This window comes from Coccomyxa subellipsoidea (genome assembly GCF_000258705.1).
Source record: "Coccomyxa subellipsoidea C-169, whole genome shotgun sequence".
NCBI classification, from domain to species: domain Eukaryota; kingdom Viridiplantae; phylum Chlorophyta; class Trebouxiophyceae; family Coccomyxaceae; genus Coccomyxa; species Coccomyxa subellipsoidea.
In genome coordinates this window covers 2,124,013-2,149,466 of record NW_005178040.1, presented here as the reverse complement: position 1 = coordinate 2,149,466, position 25,454 = coordinate 2,124,013, and the positions used below count along the sequence as shown (strand labels likewise).

The 25,454-nt window shown below is 53.1% G+C and overlaps 4 protein-coding genes across 4 annotated transcripts; 2 read left to right on the top strand and 2 right to left on the bottom strand.

Annotated features, from left to right (window-relative positions):
* Positions 1 to 1,130: 1,130 nt before the first annotated feature.
* Positions 1,131 to 11,147, bottom strand: COCSUDRAFT_52664 (ATP-binding cassette transporter; the record flags this gene model as incomplete). The annotated part of the gene is made up of 29 exons (XM_005650540.1): positions 10,738 to 11,147; positions 10,546 to 10,584; positions 10,272 to 10,438; positions 10,043 to 10,163; positions 9,578 to 9,908; positions 9,291 to 9,436; positions 9,070 to 9,145; positions 8,847 to 8,965; positions 8,642 to 8,720; positions 8,226 to 8,493; positions 7,879 to 7,954; positions 7,524 to 7,673; positions 7,117 to 7,283; positions 6,718 to 6,878; positions 6,192 to 6,455; positions 5,832 to 5,935; positions 5,533 to 5,628; positions 5,138 to 5,258; positions 4,742 to 4,848; positions 4,465 to 4,554; positions 4,092 to 4,245; positions 3,632 to 3,738; positions 3,190 to 3,419; positions 2,642 to 2,869; positions 2,331 to 2,467; positions 2,087 to 2,209; positions 1,717 to 1,892; positions 1,382 to 1,501; positions 1,131 to 1,271 (listed from the first exon to the last, which is right to left on the bottom strand). Exons 1-29 carry the CDS (start codon positions 10,876 to 10,878, stop codon positions 1,131 to 1,133), a joined length of 4,239 nt encoding a protein of 1,412 aa, XP_005650597.1. The 5' UTR covers positions 10,879 to 11,147.
* Positions 11,148 to 11,952: 805 nt separating this feature from the next.
* On the top strand, positions 11,953 to 13,713 carry COCSUDRAFT_61044 (hypothetical protein; the record flags this gene model as incomplete). The annotated part of the gene is made up of 6 exons (XM_005650539.1): positions 11,953 to 11,968; positions 12,290 to 12,460; positions 12,637 to 12,774; positions 12,932 to 13,062; positions 13,194 to 13,305; positions 13,460 to 13,713. 6 exons carry the CDS (start codon positions 11,953 to 11,955, stop codon positions 13,711 to 13,713), a joined length of 822 nt encoding a protein of 273 aa, XP_005650596.1.
* Positions 13,714 to 16,398: 2,685 nt separating this feature from the next.
* Positions 16,399 to 21,723, top strand: COCSUDRAFT_46472 (hypothetical protein; the record flags this gene model as incomplete). The annotated part of the gene is made up of 12 exons (XM_005650538.1): positions 16,399 to 16,461; positions 16,815 to 17,066; positions 17,218 to 17,354; positions 17,643 to 17,970; positions 18,306 to 18,461; positions 18,754 to 19,017; positions 19,396 to 19,512; positions 19,922 to 20,051; positions 20,663 to 20,788; positions 20,916 to 20,990; positions 21,140 to 21,334; positions 21,575 to 21,723. The coding sequence occupies exons 2-12, from the start codon at positions 16,830 to 16,832 to the stop codon at positions 21,721 to 21,723; spliced, it is 1,914 nt and encodes a 637-aa protein (XP_005650595.1). The 5' UTR covers positions 16,399 to 16,461; positions 16,815 to 16,829.
* Positions 21,724 to 22,258: 535 nt separating this feature from the next.
* On the bottom strand, positions 22,259 to 23,600 carry COCSUDRAFT_12575 (Hiv-1 Rna binding protein 1; the record flags this gene model as incomplete). The annotated part of the gene is made up of 3 exons (XM_005650537.1): positions 22,259 to 22,514; positions 22,942 to 23,102; positions 23,520 to 23,600. Coding segments are annotated over 3 exons (498 nt in total), but the record flags the coding sequence as incomplete, so codon positions are not given.
* Positions 23,601 to 25,454: the final 1,854 nt, after the last annotated feature.

Below are 25,454 nucleotides of genomic sequence, written 5' to 3'. Positions count from 1 at the left end.
CAGACATACCCACTGGGAAAGGCCCAGGCAAATGTCCGATATTTATTACATAATTCAGACCTTCAGGCGAGGGTACACATAAAGGTGAAGTCTTATTACCTGCACGCCTGGAAAGGACGTCGGAATAGGGCTCATAGGCCAGATTTTGTAACTCGAATTGCCTAAACCATCGAAGCTCTGTCTTTGGTTTGCGCCAAACCACAACCTTGCCGTTGGAAACAACCAAAAACAGGGATTTGGGGAAGGTATCTTCTAAGAAATTCTTGTCGCGGCGTTCTGTGATGCTTCTATTAAGATTATTGGACGCAAAAGCTTGAGGTGTGAGTGATTTCTCCATGATACGATATTGATCTGTCTGGATCACTAGAGCTGTTTGTCTTGCACACGACAGTCTAGGCTGCGTCTCAGGCAAATACCTCGTTCTGTTATTGGAAATGCAATTAACAATCCAACTACTGTCCAACTTTGTAGGACGAGACATCTGCAGACAATTAAACTTCCTGTTGTGGCATGCTTATATGATGCTCTCGTCCACCTGCCTGATCAGGCCGACTTCTCTCCTTTTCTGCATGCATGCAACTCAGATCTGCACATCATCCACTGACTATTATCCCTGCTCAATTTGAATGATATCTAATAGGTCCTCTCACAATGGCTATTACAGGATGAAGCCGGGAGCATAAAAACCCTGCGATATCGTTGACGCAAGTAAACTTATCACTGATTGAGTGGCACTTCCGTCATGTTTTCTGGGAAGTGCACTTCAGGCATGTCTCTATGGCACTTTAATGGCAGCATACAATTTACATGGAGTTCCTCCAATTCAAATAATGTCATCATGCCCATGATACTCGATCACAGCACCGATTGCATGCTGGCAGATCATTGCAATTGTCAGCCAGCTGGGCACCAGTTCAGCAATACCTATCATGCAAAGACTGCAATGGCAGTCCTAGAATCATATACAGGGCTCCAAATGAATCAACGCATTAATTCTAGTAGCCTCATAAAGAGACCCTCGGTATTGCTAGAGTGAGAAACAACACTAGAAGATCTTTCTGCAGACTTGAAGAAATGGGCATACCTGGGCTACCTAGCACATCTAGTTATAACTGTAACTAATGCAGATGTCACCGCTTTACAAAGCTGAGCTTTGTAACCGCCACAATAGCACCAACCCTGAAAGCCAGCACAAACGCTAGCAGCACGAGAATGACCCAGCCTCTCCATTCGTAGTAGAAGGCGAAATGGTCCCTGATGTAAACATCCACCTGCACGCACATTGCCCCTCAGTAAGACGTTGCAAAGTATCTCAAGTCACTCCTGCACGATGATACATGCAGTGTCCTGAGGAAGCAATGCAGATGGGTTGTTGCCTCACCTGAGTCACAGTGCCATTCTGGAGCGTCATGGGCTCCTGGACATTGCCCAGCTGCGTTGTGATGAGCCCCCAGCAAGACCAGAACACTGGGCACAGCCACAGGTACCATGACCACCAACCCTGCACAGCATACAATCATGCATTCAGCTCTTCAACACCACCAGAAAAATCTCACGACAACCAAAACAAGTCCAGAAATGCAGAAAATCTGCCCACCGCCCCACCATTACTGGATTGGCAGCAGCGGGAGTCAAAAGTAAAGACCGGGGTTGGCAATTGCATGTTGAGCAACAGAGAGAAAAGTGGGAGCAGGTAGAATTTGGAAATGTGCGCACCGGCATCTGGGGCAGGGTGATAAGGAAGCCTGAGAACAGATTCCAGATGGCATAGAAGAGCGTGGAGGCCACCGAAGAGATTTGCAGGTTTGGGCTTAGCACCACTGCTAGCAGCCCATAGAAGGTGTAGTACAACATGGTCAGCAGTGTGAACAGCAAGTACCAAAAGAATTTTCCTGCAGACAACAGAATTAATATTCAGAGTGCACCCTTTTAACAGGCGCGGTGTAATATAGATTCTGATATTGGCAAAAACCAAAAGACTGAGACATTTATCTGGCCAATGCATTTGCAGGCATGCTAGCATGACAGCAGATATCGCATAGCTTGGAACACAGTGATGAAGTGACCGCACGGAGATGTTTCTGACCTGCTTGGAGCTCGAAGCCCATCATGAAATAGGTGATCAGGGACCAGATGACAGTCTGCACTACAATATAAGGCAGCTCCACATCGCCCTGAGCCAGCGCGTATGGGAAGCTGGCATACATGCCTGCAAGGAAAACAAGTCTGAGCACCAATTGAGCATGCATGGTACACTAGGTAATCGTCAACGAGCACATTCTGGATGCGGAAAAATGTAGATCCAGCTTATGACAAGAGCAAGTGCGTGCCTGCTGCCTTCTCTCGGTGGAAGACTGTCCTCTCAATGGCAATGACAGGCTGAACTGTTGCCGAATTGACAAAGCCGATGATAAGAGCTGCCAGGTACTGGGAAGCTGCCACCTGCAGGACCCCAAGCTCCGTAGTCCTGTGCAGTGAAATACACACAGCGGTCAGCATGGGATTGCATGCATTTATCACTACAAGCATTCAGTAATAGCACGAGAGGGTAGAGGGCTAAATTCAGTGTCCCAAATCCTCCCCATGATGTTGCATGATGGTGTCGTCATAGCAAAAATGTGCTGACAGGGTAAAAGCCCACCTGTTGGCGCCAGCTTGCCAGAAGGCTGCGCCCATGAGCACAGCAAAGATGGCAGTGAAGGTGAATCGGACGGCGTTGTAGGAAGGGTAGCGCCAGTACGCAATGGTGTTCTTCTTCAGGATGATCAGGTATTGGTTCAGCAACGGCTGCGCATGCTCTGAGTCAAACGCCAGCGGCTGTGTGCCGGGCTTGGGCTGACTCAGCTCCTCCACCATGTCCTCGATGGCCCTGCTCATGCACACTCACATATTACTCTCTGTGCATGAAAAGACCAGCCTAGCTCCAGGGCTCTCTGTGGATGACATGCAGCCAGGCCATGCAATGACTGCTTCTTGAAGCCAGCTTCAGTGTCCCACGGTGACTGAGAAGCCCTCCTCTCATACACAAAGGGGTCCCAGTCGAAGCCAGTATCACGCACGCAGCAAATAAGAGCCGCGCCCCATGTCATGGTGGGAGGCCTCATAAAAGCAGGTCCCAGGAGTAGCAGTTGAGGAGGCTTCAGGCCTCTTGAAGGAGGAAACAGGTAGACAACTTGGGTGGCAACTCACGCTGCGAGGTGGCTGTGGCGGTAGAGGTCGGCCAGGTCTGCGCGCAGGCGCTGCTCGGCAGAGATTGTGGAGATCTCCAGCATCCAGGTGGCTGGATTGGCCGAGGGGGAAATTGGGTCCACGCCGCGGATGGCCTCAAAGTAGCGCACCATGTCACTGCTGTGATAGCCCAACGGACCGCCATAGATCACCTCGCCGCCGCGCTTCAGCAGCAGCAGCTCATCAAAAGCCTGTGCAGCCGCGCACGCAAATGCACCTCAGAAGGCTGGCTTCCCTCTATTCAGGTCTTCTCTTGAGGAAAGACATGCAGAACATCCATCAGCCTCCCGTTTTCAATTTGTGTGAGCCCGGCATGAATCGGGAGCATGACTGGCTGCTTGCATGTGGCGCGGTCGGACAAAATAGACATGCATGGGAGGAGAGCAGAAGAGTTTATACGCGCCTCGAAGACGGCAATGGATGGCTGGTGGATGGTGCAGACGATGGTGCGGCCGTTGGCAATGTTGCGGACAACACGCATGACAATGTTGGCCGCCCGCGCATCCAGCCCTGCGCACAGCGTTGACATGTGAGCTCACACCCCTGAAGCGTTCCCCTGTTTGATCTAAGACTCGGCCTCGCATTTCCTGCTGGCCTTGAAGACCTTATGGCATGTGGATAGGTGCGCACTCACAGCTGCAGCACTGCATGCGTTGGCTGTGGCTGTTTGGGGGAAGCACAGTAGATCATGACCGGCATTACTCAGGATGATGTTTGCCACGGTATGCCTGGCATGTGGATTGGTGGGCATTCACAGCTGCAGCACTGCATCCGTTGGCTGTGGCTGTTTGGGGTAGCTCAGGTGCTGCATGTGTCAGGATCATGTTTGCCATGGTATGCCTGCTATGTGGGGAGGTGGGTGCCTGAGGTGGGCTCGTCCATAAAGACGGCGCTGGGGTTGGCGACCAGTTCGACGGCGATGGTCAGGCGCTTGCGCTGCTCCACGCTGAGGCCGCTGGTGCCGGGCAGGCCCACCAGCGCACTGCGCAGCGGCATCAGCTCAACCAGCTCCATCACCTGGCCAAGCAGCAAGTGTCGATCCTTCTGAGTCGCTGCAACCTCAGAATTGACTTCTAGCAGAGGTTGACTGTGCATGCAGTAGACTGCTGCAGAGTTCCTCTGCCTCATCCAGTAAAGGAAGGCTATGTAGACTTTATCATTAGTCATCATTCATAGAATGATGTACACTAAGATCAGAGAGCACAGGAGTCCAGCATGTACAGTGCTGTATCTCACCTCGTGGATGAAGGCCCACATGCGCTTGTTATTGATGTCCTTTGACAGGCGCAGGCGCGCAGAGAACCACAGCGCCTCCTCAACTGTCGCCTGCCAGGACACCACATGGTCATGTCAGATTGCACTGTTGCCACTATGATGCATGACTGCAGAATTCGCAATCAGCCATGGTGCTGTCACAGCAGGACCTTGGTTGTAGGCTGAGCACACTGGAGCAAAGGTGAGCTCCACAAGCAGATTTTGCATAGCATGATAATGGCGTACAGGAAGATCATGCCTGTGGGGAGTGGATGTCGCTCTGCTCCACGTAGCCAGACACCCTGGCAAACGTCCGGTGCTCCTGGGGGAAGCCATTCACCCGAATGTCGCCCTCGATCCTCCCAACTGCATGCCAGGACACATTCTTGGCAATGAAATGCACACTAGGCTGCCTCGCATTAGATGTCCAGGGCAGACTTGCTCCGTATATGTGGGCAAAATTGCCATGGAGTTCTGACAGGAATATCTATCAACATTTCTTCATTGAATACCTGTCGAGTATGGTAATGCATAGTGTGTGAGCTGTCACCATGGACTATTGGAGATTGTCCATGGTGACAGTTGGCCATCGTTAATTCTGTTGGTCCCCTACCCAGCGGCATGGGTTCAAGAGCAAACGAAAGAGCGGGCTCACCAGTCTTTCGTCCCGCAAGGAGATCAAGGAACGTGGTTTTGCCGGCCCCGCTGGCGCCCATGAGCGCCGTCAGCACGCCCGGCCTGAAGCACCCGGTGATGCCCTTCAGCAGCTCCAGCTCCTTTACCCCGGCAGCCAGCCCCTTCGCATGCCCCTGTCATACCATACAAGCTCACTCAGCAGGTACTAAATACCCTATCATTCCTCTTGCAAGAAAGCAGTCCACTTTGACCATGAAATGGTCAATACTGAGAACACATGCCTTCTGTCAACCTAGTTTTGCAGATTGCATGGCATTGTTGGCATGCATGCCACAAACAGACATCACAGAAGAGCTCCGCACGTTGTGATGTGCTTTTAGTGTGTTTACTGTGAGCTGGGAGGCCCTGTCTCACCTCTGGGATGGGGACAAAGTAGCGCACGTCCCGGAAGCTGACGGTGACCTGCATGAAAGGCAGCACCATGCCGTGCGAAGCGCCCTGCACCACCTGCTGCGACTCCAAATCCGCCACCTCAGCATTTCCATTGGTCTTGGCCCCGTTCTGGCCAGGTTCAGCCAGCAACCCATTTGTCTTTGCATGCACCTTTGCCTCCCCTGCAAAGCAGCTCTCCGCACTCGGAACGACTTACTGAGACGCTCCTCGTCATAAAAGAAACCTTGCAGGGATTTCAGGAGAGCTGGCGTCGTGAGCACACCATTCGTGCTGGCTTTGGCTGTGTCCAAAGCAGGCTGATGGTTGCTCACAGAGGCATCCTCTTCCCCGGGCTCCTCCACTATTGCCTTGCCTCCTTGGAGCTCTGCATCCATATCGCACACAGTTTGACAATCACATCACAACAGCTCGACAAAGAAGAACTTCACTGAACAGAAAGCTAAAGTTCTACGGGTGATCTGCCACAAGACATTCATCAAAGCACAACTGTCTAGTGAGTTCAGTGCTCATGCAAGAGCAATTTACTGGTGAATTTGGTATCTATTGGCCCTATATTTTATGGCCCTAGGTATGTATCTATCTCAGATTCTAGGCACAAATTATTAGGCTGTGCCACCCACCATTGAGAACGCGAAGTGCAATGTTCAGCACGATGTTGCCAACAATTACGTAGCCGATGAGGATGCCTATGGCGGCCCCAATCCACCAGGAGCGCGTGTCCAGGTCATTCGCCTGGAGAATGGCTGTGCCCAGAGGGACGGAGGGGTTCCCTGGCGTGGGCTTCTGCCAGCGAGGCGCTGAGAACTCTGAGATTGTGACCGCCTTGTAGGCGTAGGTGAGTGGGTTGATCCAATACGCCCAGATCAGCCAGGGACCTATGTTGCCTGCCAGCATGGGCATGAACACTTCACATGACATGCCCACACAAGTTTCTGCATTCAATTTCTCTTTTCTGTACGCCCACCCTCAGTACAGTCTTCAAGCACTGCTCACTTTCTGGCAAGATGCGTCCAGCAAAGACTTCATCAGGCCATGTCAGACAGACGGTCAAGAACAGGTGCTGTAAGGGGTGAGACATGCAGATGGGTTTGCACTGGTGATTCGGTGCAGGGATTTGTCGTGCAGGGGTGAGGAAAGGGGTCTCACTGTAGCTGATGATGAAGCCGCACAGCATGAGGCTGTAGGCAATGTAAATGAAGGCCACCACATTGCACAGCACCACAGCCCTGCCGATGGCCGCAGTCGCCCTGAAGATGGTGATGGAGGTCTGGTTGACCAGGCCATGGATCAGGAAGTACAGGAAGAACCTGCACTTGCAATACCTCGGATCACTTTTGACTCCACTTTCTATCCCAGTGTTTATGCTGGCTGGCCTCGCTCATTAGGGGACGATTGCAGCCCATTATTCCTAGTAAGGCCACAATGCAAAATGGGAAGGGCACATGCATAGGAGAGGTTTTCATTGAGCTGCTTCCGAGTTTACTGTTATTTCATAGGTGTTGTGGTGAGGAGGATATGCTAGCAGACACTGAGGGAGGGAGTTGCCTGCCAGGGTCGGGGGCGAAGCCCACAACAAAGTATGTCATTACAGTCCACAGCATGGCTGATACGGCTGAGAGGGGGATGCGCAGGAGGATGGTGGGCAGGCTGAAGCTGGTGACTGGGTAGAAGAGGTTGCTGCGCTGCTTGTAGAACACGCTGATGTTGCCCAGCTGCACAGCCAGCCAAAATTACTGTCAGAGCGAAGTGTTATTGATTTGCAGCTGGTGGGCATTGATTAAGCAGAAGCAGGCTCAGCGGTCTTGCCATGTGCCATTGTGATTAGCTGCACCCCTCATGACACGCACTGTGAAAAGCACGCAACACGCCTCTGTACAGGAGCCACAAACAAGAGAGAAATGAACTACGAACAGGACTGCCACTGGGGAGGACAGGTGGGCAAGGGGGCTTACGGTGATGGAGAGCTCGCTCCAGGCAGAGGCATTCATGAAGTAGATGCCAAAGAAGATGAAGGCGAGGAACTTTCTGCCGTCCTCCAGTGTATCTGTCGGCATGCGCACCCGCAGAAATACCGTAGCCGCCGCAAATGCCACAAGCGCCAGCTGCATGCACACCGCACAACGCTCAGACATGCCCACAGGGCTGTATAGTCCCACTTTCGTGCATTTTGCTGTAAAACATGGGGAGCTTGCGAGCATTGGAGACCCTGTCCGAGATCCCCTGGATGGAGGAAAAGAAATGTGGAACAAGAAAAAGTAATTTCGGACAATATTGCCGGCCCAGACAGGTGATGAAAGGGCTAAGCACCTGGGCAATGCGGAAGAAGTAGACGAATCTGTGGCGGGACATGAGGATGAACTCGCGCCGCATGCACGCCTTCATGCTCTTCCACGCAGACAGCGCATGCCTCCTGTGCACCAGCGCCTCCCAGCCTGCCATTGGACACTCTCCCCTTCAGTCCAATTTTCAATGCTTCATATTGCATTCAACTCTCTTAGAAAGGTGCTCCCCATCAATACCAGTGATGCCCAGCAAGGGAAAGCCGTGACATCTTCCTTGCACGACCGATTGGCTGATGTGGCAACCATCTTGCCCGAGACACCGTCTGATTGAGTACCAATAGGCGAGATAGCCTGAGATATTGTGCCAAGAACAACAGACCTTCCTTGGTGTGCACAGGGGGAGAGGCGGCTTCGGCGGCAGCGGCCTGGCCGACAGGGGAGTGATGGAATGCGCGCGCCATTTCGGCGGGGGGAATGAAGCGGTAGGTCTTGGAGGGGTCTGCCCAGTACTGGCGCTGATCCTTGCGCGAGGTGATCTCCTGCAGGAAGTCGGCCGTGCCCTTGCGCGGCGGCAGCCGAAAGCCCAAACCCTCAAAGAAAGGAACCACCTCCTCCTTGGGGCCGTGGTACACCAGCAGCCCTGCCGCAGCCACACTTGCTTGTCATGGGGGATTCCAGGAAGTGGATGCAGCCATGCATTCCTCAGAAGGCTCACTGAAACAGTGCAGGACAGATGATAGCAGGCTGGGGTTGAACAATGCACACTTGTCGGGAGAAGATGATTGTACCTTCAGCCAGGAGCATCACGTCGTCAAAGAGGTTGTAGGTCTCCCGCTGCGGCTGCAGCAGGCTCATGCACACCGTGCTCTGCCAGGACATGACAAAAACTGTTCAGGATCAACGGCGCCCCAGGTCTGCTTGATAACAACTAGTGGGTTGGGTATCAGAGGCAACAGCGTCGTTGACGGATAATCTCAGGAAGATTGGCCACACCTTTCGCAGATGCACCATGTTGCGGATGCAGCGCACAATCTGGTAGGTCGTGCTGCTATCCAAACCCGTTGAGATCTCGTCCATGAACAGAGTCTTGCATGGGCCCACCACTATCTCCCCTATGACAACCCCAATCAACTAATGTTTAATCCATGATGCTCTACATTCCAGAAATGCATGAGCATTTTATGGCCGAAAATTTGATGGACAGTAGAGAACTTGCCTGTAGTCACTCGCTTCTTCTGGCCGCCGCTGATGCCCCTGATCAGCTGGCTGCCGATCATAGTGTCCGCGCAGACCTGCATCCATGACAACACAGTCAGAGATGTACTTCAATCACGCCACCGCACATCATGACAAGGCATCACACCCATGCTGAAACTGAAGCACATCATGACAAACAGGGGCGAATACAGTTATTCAGAGGCAGCTGTTGGAACATACCTCGAGGCCAAGCATGCGCATGACGTAATCTGCCATGATGCTGTGTCGTTTGCCCCGCGCTGCGCTTGCTCTCATGAAGGAGTCAATCTCCCAGTCCGGCTCTATGCCCTGCTCCTTCTCCCGCTTGCGCAGCTCATGGATCTCATCTGCATCATCAACAGCCTCGGAGCTCACAACAGGAAATGTCCATACACACTGACACATGCTTCATGTAAATGTGAATTGAACATCGCCCCACATGACACGGAATGAATAAAAAACAGGGCCCAGAGAGGGCTGGGACGCACCAAAGCCGGCGCCCTGCACGCGCGCGGCAAAGTCGAGCGTCTCGCGCACGGTCAGCTCGGCGATGTGGTTGTCCACCTGGTCCACGTAGGCGGAGGTACGCCCCACGACGCACTCATCAAAGCCATACCCATTAAAGGTGACCTTGCCCCGCACATCCAGGTCGTCCTTCCTGAGCTTGCCCGACAGCGCCTTCAGCAGAGTGGTCTTGCCCGAAGCCGGCGGCCCCAGCAGCAGCGTCAGCCGCCCCGGCTTGATGGTGCCGGTGAGGCCCTTGAGGATGCTGATGTTCTTCTTTGTGCTGCGCATCAGCCGCAGCCGCTGCAGCAGCCCCTGCCGAGCACACGATGAATCTGTGGAGAGACTGCAGCTGAAACTAGGACGCATAGCAGGTGATCTGGGCACACACTCAAGGCAATGCAATTTTGCTGAATGAAGATGTATGATAAAGCAGTGAAGTAGCCTACCTCCACCCAATTTCTGTAGGCATTGAAGATTGACGGCAGCTCGCGGCCAGCCGCGTATGCTTGAGCATCCACTTCCAGCCCCTCAAATCGCACCTCCACCGATGGCAGCTCTATGCCCACCCTGCACTGGGCAGTTATATCTTGCGAGCTTGTCCTCCTAAGGAGGACCTGCGAAGAGAAGCATGTGTGCAATGGAATTTGTTTCTTCGATACAGGAGGAGGTGAGCACCTGTCCAGCCTGGAGCGCACTTTGCGCAGGAAGAGCTCGTTGTCCATGTCCTTCGTCTTCAGGGCCATGTCCAGGATCTGGGTGCGCTGCTGGAAGTTCAGGCTGTTCAGGGGCACCAGCTCTACCTTCCTGTCATGCCCACTCTCGCTCCTGGGAAGGACTGCCACCTGCATGCATGATGATATTCCATCATGGCCCCGTTTTGCTGGCAGCACATCATGCAGGGGCGGACAATACGTTCTCGAAGCTGATGCATGTCACTGATGTCACGCACCTTTGATCTCATGGCAGGGTCCAAGTTGCCTCGAGCAGCCTGCAGGATGGTCAAATAGCATCAGCGCTAGCAAGAAGCTCTACTACATCAGATTTTAGGTGTCTTCTGATCCTAACACGGAAAGCCTGAGCGGCTGTAACATTTGACTGCCTGACATTCAGTGCTACCTCATGCACAAGGATGCATGCCCACCTTCATGAGCTCCTCAAAGTCGTCCAAGTCATTGTTGTCCTGCAATCTGCCAGGAAATTCTTCCTCTGCAGGGTCGATCCTTTTCCAAGAAATCGACGACCGCTGCTCAACCACATCGTCTTCTGCAGATTCTGAGGCCATGCCGCTAGTCCAACGTTCACGCCTTTCCCCTGATAATGCCGTGATCGGCGCAGTCTGACAGCTCTTTTGTGATCGTCTCAGTGATAGGCAGAGGACATGCCACTAAAGTGGAAATTGATCAAGCCGTCTCCCTGTATCAATACCAGACGACCCCTTTCAATATGGGGAAACAGCAGGATCACATCGTGCAGAACGACTCAAAGCGGTAGCATATCGGTCAAGATTTTCTTGATCGTAATGAATACATTCATGCCGTCAGGAAGCGAGGAGAAGCGCATACGAGACGGGACTCCTTCTCGTGGTGTGTTATGACTCAGGAATTTCTTACGTCATGGAGGGGTCCGCGAGAAATTTGTGGGGTCTTGCAAAACCTACTCCATCTTCGTCAGAATTTCCTTGAAAATTTCACATCACACTAGACATCCTGAGTACTTCTGTTGATCAGGGAAGTCGGACCTTCTGCGCATGTGCACAGATAGTTAGGAGTGCAGGCATGTCAGAGGTCTTTGGTAACCGTGGTCATGCTTCGATCATCCATCGATCGACTTCCTGCACTACATGCCAGGTCATGATATATCAATAAAAGGATTTTTTTTTCTAATCCTCTAGGCTGGTGATGGATGCTGATGCTGTAAGAAAGACCAGGGAACATTATAATAGTCACGCAAACGTATTCGTCGACCGCGATCAGGTTCAGCTTTTCACTCTCGCCATAATGGGATGTGCAGCTCTACATTATTGCAGTGGTACAATAAAAATCATGAACATAGGCCTCTGATGTTGAGCAGTTGTCAGAGAGCTCATATTGTCATGCCAATGCTAGCACTTTGTGACCTGCAGGCCCTCCTTGCGCGTCGTCAGGGCGCAGCATTGCCTCTGAAAGACTTCCACAATGACATCAAGCGCAGGATGATATTGAGGCAAGTGTAATGATGCAACAGCACAGCTGCATGAAGGCCATGCATGTGAGTGGGACAAGGTTTGCTTCAACCGGGCCTGTCTCTTGAGCAGATTTGCCGGGGAGGCGGACAGTCTGCTGGACTTTGCTTGCGGTCGAGGCGGTGACATACACAAATGGGCACGAGCGAAGGTCAGCCCCTCTACCTGCAAGGCTTCCCTCAATGCGCAGCTGATCTGCACTGCCTCCTCAAGCATTGATGTAATTGTAAGTGACGATTCCCGGCTGTACAGATCAGGTATGTAAAGGGCGTTGACCTGTCCCCTGGGGAAATTGAGGAGGCAACAAGGCGGTTTGCCGAGCATGTCAAGCAACGCAACCCCAGGCAGCAAGGCAGGTCCAGCATTCCACCGGACATAGCTTGTGCTGGACATCTGGTTGCAGCTCATTCCTGCCAAAAGAGTTCCTGCTAAACTTCACCGTATGATACAAAAGGTTGAGTGTGCCAACCAGGTCCCCTTCTGGAGGCGGAGTTTGTAGACTCAGACCAGCTGGGCCTGTCATTGTGGAGGGAGCCGCGGCAATACGATGCAGTGACCTGCATGTTTGCCATCCATTACTTCTTCGTGACTGAGCGCGCTCTGGACACCTTCCTGCACAATGTTGCCATCAACTTGAAGGATGGTGGGTGCTCAGGGAGTCAGGAAAATGTCTGAGAGGAAGCTTGGCAAGGCTCCAGACATGCTGACTTTTTAAGAATGTGACACAGCAAGGATGGCTCCATTGTCTCTGTGTGTCAGTCAAACGGGGGTGCTTGGCGCTGGATGCATCTTTGCTTGATCTCCTGGGTGTTGGTGCAGGCGGGCACTTCTTTGGGACATTCCCCAGTGGGAAGCGCGTGCAAGACACCATCTTCAAAGCCAAATCCTGGCCTCAGTTCAAGGCACCCATGCTCAAACTGCAGGCGCTTTGGAAGGGCCAGGCTGCGCCCTTCGGCTGTGCATACACCTGCGCAATTGGCGACACTGTCACACAAGGCGTGCAACTGCAATTTTGATGCTGCAAAGTTTTTGCATGAATGAGCTCTGAATGAGTGCTGGGTCCCATGATCATGTCTGTCAATCTGACTAGTCGGGGGTGCGTTAATTTGTGCAGGCGTTGGAGCTGCAGAGGGGTCCTATGAGTATCTTGTGTTCAACTCCACGCTCATTGGAGTGGCTGCAAAGCACGGCTTGGAACCCATCACTGACTGGAGGGACCCAGAGCTGGATGACTGCTTTGATGAGGTGAACTCCACGTGTCCAGAATATGAACATAATCCACAAGCACGTCTGTTCTGGAGGGCGCCGTGATCTGGCACTCCAGTATGGCAGCCTTTTTTTTGACCTTTCTGGGAGCTGAGGTGACACTTTTGTAGGCTGATGCCCAGAAGCCTATCAAGCACTTCCACCCCAGGTTCCCCAGCAACTCCGACCCGTCTCTAGCGCAGGCCAGCGCACTGTTCGCTGCGTTTGTGTTCCGAAAAACAGGTAGGTAACAAGCGCCCGCTGCTGCAGCCATGCAGAATGATGGTCCGACAGTTGTTGCTGCAATGATGGACATCCAGATTGCATGCACAGTGCTTCGAATTCATGACACTGCATGATGGAGGGCATTGAAATGGGAGTCCATTTCATGATGCAGGGGTTCAAGGCAGCCGGAAAGAAGCGGAAGGATCTGAGGCCTCAGATAGAAAGCGGAAGCGAGATGAGTCACAGACTGCCAGCACACCCCAGCCTCCCGCAAGTGTGAAACTAGACAGCGCAGCGCAGCGAGATGCGGTCGACTGGGGCAAATCTGAAGGCTCGCAGGCCTTGAAGGAAGCTGCCAAAGCTGTGTCAGCATACAAACGCCCCAAGCCCAGGGAAGCCCGGACAGGTGCCCAGGAGAAGGGATGATGAGGCAATCGAGTAGTGTTGAAGTTGCTTTTGGAGTTGCAGAGTTCTGACTGCTCGAGAGATGTAGAGAAGCTGTCAGGAAGCGCCACGTGCCAATTTTGAAGTTGTAATTTTTCTTGGACGACGATGGTCAATGTTTTTGTCGTTAATTTACTTTGGATCGCTCGAATATCAGCGAGATCATTGCATATATCTCATACAGACTTTCAGGAGCTCTGTTATCGGACTGACCGAGGTGGACATTTCTGATCACTCCCAGATCGGTCTTGAAAACTGAAGCTTTATCTCCCATCAGTCCTCAGCGTATACCGCAGAGGACATACAACTTTTGAATTCCTCCTGACCATCTTCTGATCAGAGCCCTTTTAATGACCTCGGAGGTCCTTCTGGCCAGCGATGGCCTTCCACCACCGTGGAACGAGGCAAAACCAGGGCGTCCCCTTGTAAGTTCCGTCCTACAAAGCAAAGATATTTTACAAGCATCCCAATTGAGTTAGACTTGACATACTGTCTTTCCATTGCGGAGGGTTCCTGAGATGGACTGACCATCTGTGTTTCAGGTAATGTCACATCGAGCTGGTGGGAATGAGGCCCCTGAGAATACATTGGCAGCTTTGAGGAGCGCAGAAGAGGCTGGATCAGGGGTGATGCTGCTTTTCAGAGAAAGGAAAAGTTGCATGATTGCATTGATGCGCTTCACAAGGAATATCGTTCTCCACTGGGCTGCACCAAATCCTCTCTGGACTGCCCTGCAAGCCACATCATGTCCTAAACTATGAAATACTTTTGGTTCAGATTATGCAGATGGACATTCTTCCAACGTCAGAGGGCACCCCGGTTGTTTTCCATGACCTGAACATGAAGCGTGCAACAGGCCTCGACGCAGACATTCGACTGGTATCCACTTGTCTAAATTGGCAGCGACTGTGCTGCAGCGTTCTGATGTTCCAGTTTCAGCCTAGGGAATCACCTGGCTTCCAATGCACGATGTCTGCATTCCCTATCACTGCATGGACTGGCATTGGTGGCCGTGCAGGTTCCTGAGGAAAAGCTTCCCCAATATAAAGAATACCTGAAGCCTCTTCTTGACTTTGGCGACATGCCGCGAATTCACACCACCGAGTTCAAAGATGGCAGGCACATCCCAACCCTTGTGGAGCTCCTCAACGAGGTGAGCCTACCAACCAAACCTTTGCAGCATTGTTTGCAAACCATTTGTCCTCTGTTTTCTTCAAATTCATGAAAGCTTTCTTGCATGAGTACACTTAGAGCATCAGGCTCTTTCTCTGATGTAGGCGCGACCTGACACCTATATCCAGTGTGAGATATGGGACGAGAACAAGGTGTGCTCTTTGCACCGCGCCTGCTGTCATCCTTGCAAATGCACAGGTGGACCATTGCAATTACTGGCAGTGCATGTGGACAGGAGCTTGTTGAGAAGGTGGCGCAGCAGATAAGGAAGGCTGGCAGGGCCGACAGGGTCATACTGGGGTCGCCATCCAATGCCAAGATCTGGAAGATGTGTGGGGAGGCCCTCCCAGAAGCCTCGCGGATTCTGCCCAACAGCGAAGTGCGCACCTTTTCACCTGGATCCCTGTGTCATTCCTGCACTTGAATGCCCAGATCTCATGGAGGATGTCGCAGCTGTTTGTCATTCACATACTCCATGCAGCTTAATGTCTGGCTGTTTCATGTTAGATGCTGTGCTTGGGTTTGAAATGTATGCAGGGTACTCTGACAGAATGACCATTCTCTCATGAGCAACCTCACTGACAAGCATATCTGCTCATGTTCAACGAGCTGCAGATGTCATGCAGGTGTACAAGGTGTATGCAAGGTACTTGACGGGCACAATCAGATGGTGGACTCCGCCACAGGGCACGGTGTTCAACATCTCGCTCTTCACCGGCTGGGAAGAAGCCCTCATCGAGCACATTCCCTCTGGATGGCAGCGGCTCAAATTCCAAGCCATTATTAAATTCCAGAAGTGGCTCATGCCCCGCCCTGGTCTGTTCAAATGGCTCAATGTAGGCTCTTTCAGCCTCCTCCATTTGCCTCATCTTCATATGTGCCTGTGAGATCGTGATACAGGCGACCTGCCATCTGACATGCCCAATCACACCATGAAGATGCATGTCAAGCAATTCTCAAGGGCAATCCTTGACTGTGAAAATTTGATGCATATTTGCTGTGTGATTGCAGGCGCACGGTGTACCTGTTCTGGTGTACATTCTGAACCGCGAAGAGGACTGGGAAGTGGCCTTGAAATTGGATGGCATCACAGCCATCATGACAGACAGCCCGCATGCTCTGACGCAGTACCTTGATGGAAGAAGCGGTCTCCATAACAAGGACAAGTCTGCCAGCAAATGAAAGCTCCACCCAGCTGCTAGGTGCATTGCAGGGCGGCAGAAGGAAGGCTACATACTCAATCTTGTCCTGCCGACAAATGTTTCTTCTTGTGGCGCCAGTGCATGTGCTAGTGCTGCAGGTGCATATGCTTTTACAATAAAATTTCTTGTGATAGAAATCCACAGATTGTGTTGAGAGGGATGCTTGGGACAAGAAGGGATGACTGCCAGTGGGGTGTGTGTTGAGGGTGGCATGCCATGTGGACAAGCTAGGGTTTGGGCAGAATTTAGCTGGATTTGTGGAGTATTTTTGGCATTCACGACATCTGTTGGCCGATCCCTCGATCAGACGGACAGTCGGAGGCGGACACCATTCGCGGCAAGCAAATTAAATAAGGTGAAGAACAAGACAACCTGATTGTGTGGGGCTATTCGCTCCTTTGCTGATTCCGAAAAGACGAGAGATCGTATGACGAGGTACCCACAACCGGCGCACATGAGTTTGCGCTTGTATTTGTTTCATGAAATGACACCAATCAATCTTTTATTAAGTATCTTGTGGTCCAAAGCGGACGCCCGGTAACGGGTGGAAAAATATTCACTGTGCATGCTGCTTGCTGCTAGCTCCCCAGAAGGTCGCCAACCATTCGATTGATGTTGGTATGAGATTTCGGTTGATCAGCAGTTGATGTCATCATTGGTGACTTCAATGCACGATGATGTGAGGAGACTTGTTGATGTGTTATGCAGTGCATCTCGTCAAGGATGGGGAAAGAAAAGGAACACAGAAGACATGCCCACCACCCCACCGCCACAGGAGAACAAGACAAGGAACCCCAAGGCCAGGCTTCATCAATAAAAGAGACCTGGCACCCTTCGGCCGAGAGCAGACCTGACGACCCAACCCAGTCAGAGAAGCGGGTGATTGCCCGGCAGGCCTCCCACGTTTCCAGAAGCGAGAAGCACAAAGACATCCAAGATCTGGAGCGGCGCATGGCCCAGGTGAAGCACCTGTGGCATGCATGCATCTTGTGGATGCCTCGGTACTCATGCTCCATGCCCCACATCATGCAGGGGCCAAGAAGAGCACGCATGTTTGGCTGTTCTTCAACTCGTCTGGGAGTCTGACATGATTGCATGCCTGCATGCGCAGGCTGCCTTGGAAGAGACGCCCGGTGCAGACAATGGAGAGGGCCTGGAGAAGCCCGAAGACTTTGTTGGAGAGCTGGCAGAGAAGGAGATGAAGCATGCCAAGAAAATTCCCTACTACCTGGCCGAAGACGACGCCAAGTAAGCTACAGCCCTCCTGCAACGCCCCCTCTGATACTCATGCCCTGGCATGCTTGGCACCTTGGTCCAAGTGGGCATGCATTGCAATGCTGACGGCATATCAGCACTGTGGCCATCGTATGGCAATGACTTCCTGTAAAAAAAGGAAGGTATGTCTCCTCCACTAGAAAACATGCTGCAATTGAACTCCCTGGCCTCCTGCACACTTTGGCACTACTGTGCCTACTAGAAGAGTGAAGTTACTTGTCACTTCCCACGCTAACAGCTTGGTCTTGTGCTGCATCCCAGTAAGCAGGCCGAGGCGGCGCGGGAGAGGGTGGACGAAGCAGAGGCGTGTATGACAGAGATCCAGGCTCACATCAAGGATCGCAGCGGTGGACTGCATGAGCGCATGGGCCAGCTGGCGGCCGAGGAGCGGCGGCTGCTGGGGGCAGCTGCCGCGGCGCTGGAAGCCACCGAGAAGGAGCTGGCAGCTGCCAAGCAGCAGCGCATGCACATGGAGGAGGAACGCGACACCGCCAACGACAGGGAGTCTGCCTACGTGTATGAGACTGAGCAGATCGCCAAGCAGGTTGACAACGAGTACGAGTCTGCGCTGCGCGCACAGGAGCTGAAGGTGTTGCACTGGTGTTCCACGAATTTTTGCAATTGCTAACTAAAAAATTTGGTGAAAATATTAGTGTTATATATATATAGTGTGCCATATTAGTGAAAATGACCTGCTAATCCTGGGGGCAGTGTCCCCGCCATAAGAACAACGGCATATGCGCTCATGTGCAAGGCGGTCATGCCAGCCGTGCAACGGCGACTCTGAAGCACAATACGGTACAATAAAGCACAGGCTCGCAGACAAACCAAGGCTGGGAGACCTAGCAGGGTGTCCAAGGAGCATTTGCCATGAGAGGAAACCTCCCAGTAGCTGGACTGGTGATGACTGTGGCGTGCGCACAGGTGGTCGAGCGGCTGTCGGAGGAGCATTCCAAGAAGAAGCAGCCGAGCAGGCAGGAGGTGGAGCGCGAGATCAGGCAGGAGCACGACATGCTGACTGGAGAGAAGGACGCCCTGGAGGCCGCGCGCAAGCAGGTCGAACGCGCCAAGATGGAGCAGGTCCCTCTTTACTTCCTATCATGCCCTGTGCTGTGAAAGAAATGCACTTTCAGCACACCTTCTTTGATGGAGATTCCTCGCTGCCTGTTCTGACGTGCTGAAAGGGAGTTGCCTGCAAGCCATGGCGACATGTGGGCTTAGTGGAGAGATTAACGAAAATGGCCCCGGGGCTGTGTCTTCCTCTACATGTAGACTTCATGAGGAGTTGACAGATAACGCAAATGGAGGTGTTTTCTGTTTTCTATTGCATGATATTGAATACGGGACCGAGCAAGAGCCACGGTCTGCGCAGGTGTACCTGGCGGAGGAGCTGACGCGGAAGCTGGACCGGGCAGACTACGCTATCAAGGAAGCCGAGCAGAAGCTGGAGCGCATGCGCGCCGAGTTTGAGCGCCAGCTGGCGGCCGTGCGTTCCGAGGCGGCCGCCGCGCGCCGAGACCTGGAACGCCTCAGGAAGGACGCCGAGCGACAGGAGAAAAGCGCGCACGCCAACCTGTCATCCTCCAAGAGCCATTCTGACCGCCGCCAGGCCAAGCCCAAAGGAGGCCAGGCAAAGGTGAGACTGGCGCGCTGTAGACAATGACACTTGACCGGAGACTGCGCTGTTCACAGGCCATCCACCCCCAAGCAAGCTTGTGGGAGTGCATCCTCTTATTTTTCATCAACTGCTCCTGTGAAGGCCGGTGCAACTCAGTTGAAGATATGTCGGCATGCTCTCAACTAGCAAGCTCTTGTCAAGTTGCCCAACCCATCATCAACATCCCCTAGGTGTGCTGCCGGCGATCAGCATGGTGGATGCAGGTTCCGGTTCCATGGGAAGGCAATGCAGGTGCTCATTATGCGCTGTATTGAGGGGATGGCAGGAAGGGGTGTAAATTGCGCGCGAGAGATGCAGCTGAGCGCTGACATGCAATGGTGTCATTTATTGCTGCAGGGGGCCGGCAGCAAGTCAGGTGGTGGCGCAGGAAGCCCCGCAGGGGGCGCGTACCGCACAGGCAAGAAAGCCGAGGGAGGCAGCAAGGGTGAGCAAGCAAAGCAGGACAAGCCCCAGGTCAGCCACTGATTGCCACGTCAAGTCATATTTGGACACCAGGCAGCAGCACTGGGCAAAATATCCCTTGCCTGACATGGCTATGATGCGCTTGTGCCTGTCGCTCCCTTGTGCCGTCTGCCTGCCCGCAGCACATACATGCAGTCCTTCTGAATTCTCCTGCCCTAGAAGACCACTCATCTCTCCAGCATTCAACGTAAAGTACCATCTTCAGATTCTTAAAACTGCGTGTATGCAAGAGGATCTTTGACATCGCAGTTAAATGTATGGCTTGGATGTATTTTATTCGCTGTCACTCACGGTCCATGATGTGACTACATGCTAAGGACATCATGCGCATCAGCATCTCATCGTCTCGTCGTCATCATTGTGCAGGGATCCTTAGCTAAGGACACTTGTGGCGCTGCAGATCGACGAGGACGAGCTGAAGTTCCAGGAGGCGGTGCATTTCTCAGAGCCCACTGCCGACCCGGTCGTGACTGGGCTGGACATCCTGGACGAAGATGACCGGACCCCCGGCCTTGACCCAGACAAGATGGGTGCGCCTCCCCCCGTCAACACCCCTTGCATGACATAACAACACAATGCCTCATGCAGCAAGCACGTCTGCCTTGCCCTGCAAACTTTCTCCCTGCCGGATCGCACCCCGGCTGACTGGATGGTGATCCAACCATCAGCAAGGCCCATCATGGCCCTTTATGATGGCGGGGGCAACATTTGATGAGCTTGTGGTATATGTGAGGTGTGAGTATATGCATGCATGGCCAGCTCAGCCTTTGATGCATGCTTCGAGGCACTTGACGGACGGTCAGATCAGCAAGTCAAGGGGTGCCTCCTTCTCTGGTGTAGTGAAGCATCTGCCAGCAGAGCATGTGAAGGAGGCTTCGCCGGTGCCAGACTGGGACCTGTCTCCTGCAGAGGTCCCAGAAATGCACCTGTATCCCTGGCATGAACCAGGTTGGGCTCCTCAAATATTCCCCTCTCCCCACAACCACCTAGACAGTACGTCTGACTGTGCTACCTACCCACAGAAATCTTTGTAGGATTCACAAGTTCTGGGATTGTGTGTTGTCATGCATGCCATGTGGTGGCACCTGCAAGGCAGTGCAAGGGGCACAGTTGCGTTATAGGGAATGGTTGTGTGATTCAGGCGGCCAGACAGCGGGTGCCAAGTCCATGGAAGCTTCTGTGAGGGCCAAGGAAGCCCAGGAGCAGATGGCTCAGGAGGCTGAGGAGGCTTACAAGCTGCGCGAGCGCACCAAGCCCACTGCCAAAGGTTGTGTTGCTTCACTTATTTTCTCCCTTTGCTGCCACCATCCCATCCTGTGTGTTCATATGATGTCATATGGTTTTATATGCGTCGTGACTGTCAGGTTGACAGGGTCAGTATGCGCCTGATGCAGGCCACGGCAAGCACTTTGCGACAAGCACAGAACTGGATCCTGGCCAGGTGAAGAAGGCCGCCAAGCAGACAGCAGGTGTGCTGTAACACGCCCTCAATAGTAGCTTTCTACATCCTGATGAGGACTGGAAAGCGGGATGGAGAAGTTATACAGCAGACCTGCTTGTCTTGCTCTGAGTTTGGTTGCTCCTGTACACCTGACTTTGCTCTCTGCTGAATTCGCAGCGGAAAGCCTCGAGGCTGCCAAGGAGAAGGCCCAGAAGGCCAAGGAAGTTGCCCAAGACCCCGAGCGCGCCAAGCAAGCTGCGCATGAGACCGCGCGCCAGACTGCCCAGAAGACCAAGGAGGCCAAGGAGACGGTCAAGGCGAAGGCTCAGGAGACAGCACCAGGTTTGACCCTTGCATCCACCAACGCACCATGTGAGCTGCATATGATCCATGATCTATTGCCAGCATTGCAGACTGGCAGCCAATGGCTCACCGCATGTAAAGCAGGAACTGGTGCCCTAAGATGCACCAGTTCATTCTGAACGTTCTAGCTAGAATTTTAAGGTCTAGGAATTTCTGGACATGCCAAGGGGTGGCTGTAGAGCGGCGTGTATGGTTTTGTGGACATTGCTTTGTGGCTCAGTGGCTGTTGACGGCATGTGCCTTGGACAGGTGTGACCAGCAAGGCGAGGGAGGTCGCGCACAAGGCAAATGAGGCGGTCGAGGTGTCTGCACAGACCGTGGAGGACTCGCTGCGCGGAGCCGCCGGTGCCGCCAAAAGCGCTGTTGACAGCATCCTGGGCAGGCGCCCCGAGGAGTGAGGCATATACCGGTGAAAACCCTCTATAATACAGGGGAGCTGTATTAATATGTAATCAAAGTCAGCAAGATAAGAGCATCGAGATTTGGTAGTCAGAATGCAAACAAACGAAGGCTAGGTCGTTCATGGAATTCTTGGTGATGCAGACAGTGCTAACTTGCATTCGAGATGTCATAAACTCATCCTGCTGGGATGTTTAGCGAGTGTGCATTCTTGCTCTGTGAGGTTGCATCCATGATGGATCCTTCTGATTGAAGTTGTTATGCTTCTGTGGTTTGCACAATGTTTCTGGAAGCTGTTGTGCTTGAGAAATGATGAATGTATTGGGTGTTTTAGGCAATTGCTGCTGATTTGATGCTGTGTTTGCTGCTGTCAACACTCTGCAAAACACTGCAATGCAATGAAATTGTGAAAAAATCTTGGGAATACCATTGCAGTTCACTGTAACATATTGACGGTCGAAACAGACTTCGGGTCCACTGCATATAAGATCAGATGCCACTGCAACACAGCAAGCCACAAGCACACACTCCCAGTCAAGACACAGCAGCAGGCGCGGCCTTCCATCGCTGCTGCTGGCGCGTGTATTCATAGACTGCCAGGGCGCCGCTGACGTGGACATTGAGGGAGCGGATCAGGCCTAGCTGGGGAATTTCCACGCAGCAGTCCACCGCCTGCAGCAAGTTGGCTGGGATTCCTGTCCCTTCCTTGCCCAGCACCAGCACGCTCCTCTCTGGGAACTCAAAGTGCGGCAGCGCCTGTGATTCCACTGTCTGCTCCAGACCGATCACCCTGCGCCACACACACAATATCAGCATACCACTCACCTCATCGGTCGGCCACACAGTGAACGCTTGTGCCAGTAAAGTGATCTGCACATGTTTGTCACACTCATCTGCCCCTACCTAACAAGTCCCTAATGTGATGGTAGAGCCACCTATAGGCCATGAGCCCACGGGTGATCATGCAACCTCTTCCCAGAGCTGGCATACCCACCTTTTGAGACCAGCGCAGCAACGGCAAAAAATACGAGACAATTGCGGAGGCAGAGACATCCGTCGCGCTTCAAACAGCACATCTTCCTGCATTCTTTGTCGTTTTATGCCCTGACGGAACGTTTCATCCCCGGGAAGACCTCCAAAGAGCACATGAACAAGGGCCCTTTCAGCATGTGGACAAGGCCATGAAAGGGTATCAGGCCGTAGACTGGCGCACTCACCGGTATCCCTGCGCGCGCTTGTTGGAGAGCCAGGGCAGGAGGTCACGCGGGGCCACCTGCAGCAGCGGCACCCACTGCTGCGCCGTCATGGCCACTCCCACAAACGCAGCATCCTTCAGCACTCGCAGATCCGCCATCACCAGTGCCGCCGCCTGAAACACCTGCGCCCACATGCACCCAGCACTGTTCAGAACCTTTGCATGGTGGTGATCACTGCTGGCTAGAAGGTGCTAGGTGAGCACCTCGCCCCCAAGTGGCTCGAGAGTGGCGAAGCTCGCAAATGGCGACTGAGCTCTCCAGCGGGCGGCCCATGTTGCACCTGTCAATTCTGGACTCCAGTCAACACAGCTGGCTGTGGGGCATGCATGCATGGGAAGGATCAAGGAAAGTTTGCTTCTGAGGCGATGCAATGCACGACAGGCACAGATGACCGGCCAGAGGATGAAAGGATAAACACCATGCGCGTAATAATAAGATGACCACTAACAGCCGCATCAGATATTGCATAGCAGAGTCCAAGACAATGGAGAAGGCAGGGCTTGAGAATATGTAAACAGCTAGGATCCAGGCAGTGGCACCTCGCAGGTGCGGGCCAGGCCTGCCAGGTTGGGTGCCTTGTCCAGCAGAGAAGCTACCACTATTATGCCCTGCCGCTCGCTGCCGCCTGCATCCGCCCCAGGCCCACCTGCGCTCCCAACCACACGTTAGTAACCTACTACTTTACCCGATACAGGAGAATCTCATGTGATTTTAATATTAGGGTGTGCTGTGATGTTGTACATTACAGTAAAGGCCCAGCTTTGCTTTTTACAGGCAAATCTGCACACTTGCCATGTTGTCATGACTGGTCAAGTCAAGGAGGGCTGCACCTGACGCAGAGTGCTCACCGAGGACAGCATCGGCGACAGTCAGGCTCCGCTCAATGGTGAGGCTTCTGGCTGAGTCATCTTTCTTCCCTGCAGGGTTTGCCTTCCGCTGCCTGTCTGACACCGCCAGGGACTCTGAGTCCTGAAGCCCTGCGGATGTGCATGCATGCCTCTGATCAAGCTTCTCACAGGCAAGCGACACATTTGCTTCTGCCCGACCACCATCCATCAAGATCGTCTATGCCTGCAGCGCGCTACAAAGACGATGAAATGTCCTAGTGGGCAGTGGATAACATATTTTGCTGGAAGTCACCTGTGTTGGCTGCGTTGAGTTCTGTGCGCAGCTTGGCGCGCTCCTGAGCCAGGAATGCAGTCACACGCTCGAGCAGAGCCAATGGGGCGCCCTCTATGCCGGGGCCGTCCTCTGGCTTGCCCACCATCTGCACCCCCTGCACCGCCAACCTCCTTCAATGGGGCATATTGCCTTAAAACGTCTTGGTGGATCCTTGAAAGGCAATCTTCCAACACAAGAAGAGTTGACAATGCTGGCACTGATTGCCGCTTGCCCTGCTCAAAATGAGTTTCACACGCTTGGCGCTCAACCCTCTTATTTGGCCAAGGTCCTGCAGCAAAAATCTTCACGTATAGGAGTATGTGAAGAAACTAGAGCACGCACTCCATGTATCTACTCATTCTCCAGGTAGGAGTTGAGATCCTCATAAAGCCTGCCCGACAAAGGGTTTTGATAGGCGGCCTAGATACCCAGTGATTCTGAAGAACGCTTGGCCCATGTTTTGATCATCGCCCCGTGAAAGCATGGCACAGCGCAATACAAGGGATGCAAGTCTGCAGGAATTACATGTAACGCATGAGATGAGAAGCAAGCGCACAACGCAGAAGACACCACGGGGGCTGCTGGCAGTGGCCGGGTCGTAGGCGGCGATGCAGGCACCGATGGAGCGGCGCAGGCGGCGCAGATCCGCGTTTACTCCCAGGAAGCGCGCCACGGCCGCCAGCTGTAAATTCTGCGCCGTGCCGGTGGCCTCTGGGAAGCGCTCCAGCAGCTCTTGCACCACCAGCTGCGCGAACGTCCTGCCCACACAGAATTTCTTCTTTCAGCTGACTCAACCGACTCAGCACCTGCAAAGAAGCATGATGGCTCCTCCTGTTGAACGCGGGTGAAATTGAAGCCACAGCCGCTCAGTAGAGTGAGCCTGGTATTTGTATACGAACAGGAGAGTTCTGGAAAACATTTTGAGAGGCATGCGTGCATAGTGCTTAATTTTAAAGCCATCTTGATGCGGTGGCTAGGGGTGACGATGGAAGGCTGTCAAAGGGAGGGGAGTGGTGGGGCTTGCCTGAGGGAGTGGTGGTGGTGGAGGGTCCAGGGGAAGAGAGTGGTGAGCACAGGCTGCAGCAGACGGTCTCGCACTGCCTTGGGCGCATGCAGGACGACCTGCGCTGACATCAGCACGGCCGACGCCAGACCCTCCCACCTGCACGCAAACACTCCCACACCTTCATCATCTCCTCTGACACACTAAGAACATTGACCATTGTTGAATGGCAGGGCAGTAAATAACTGCACAAATCATTAGTGGGTTCACCTGTGCTCGTAGGCTGCCAGGACTGGCAGCAGGTACTCTT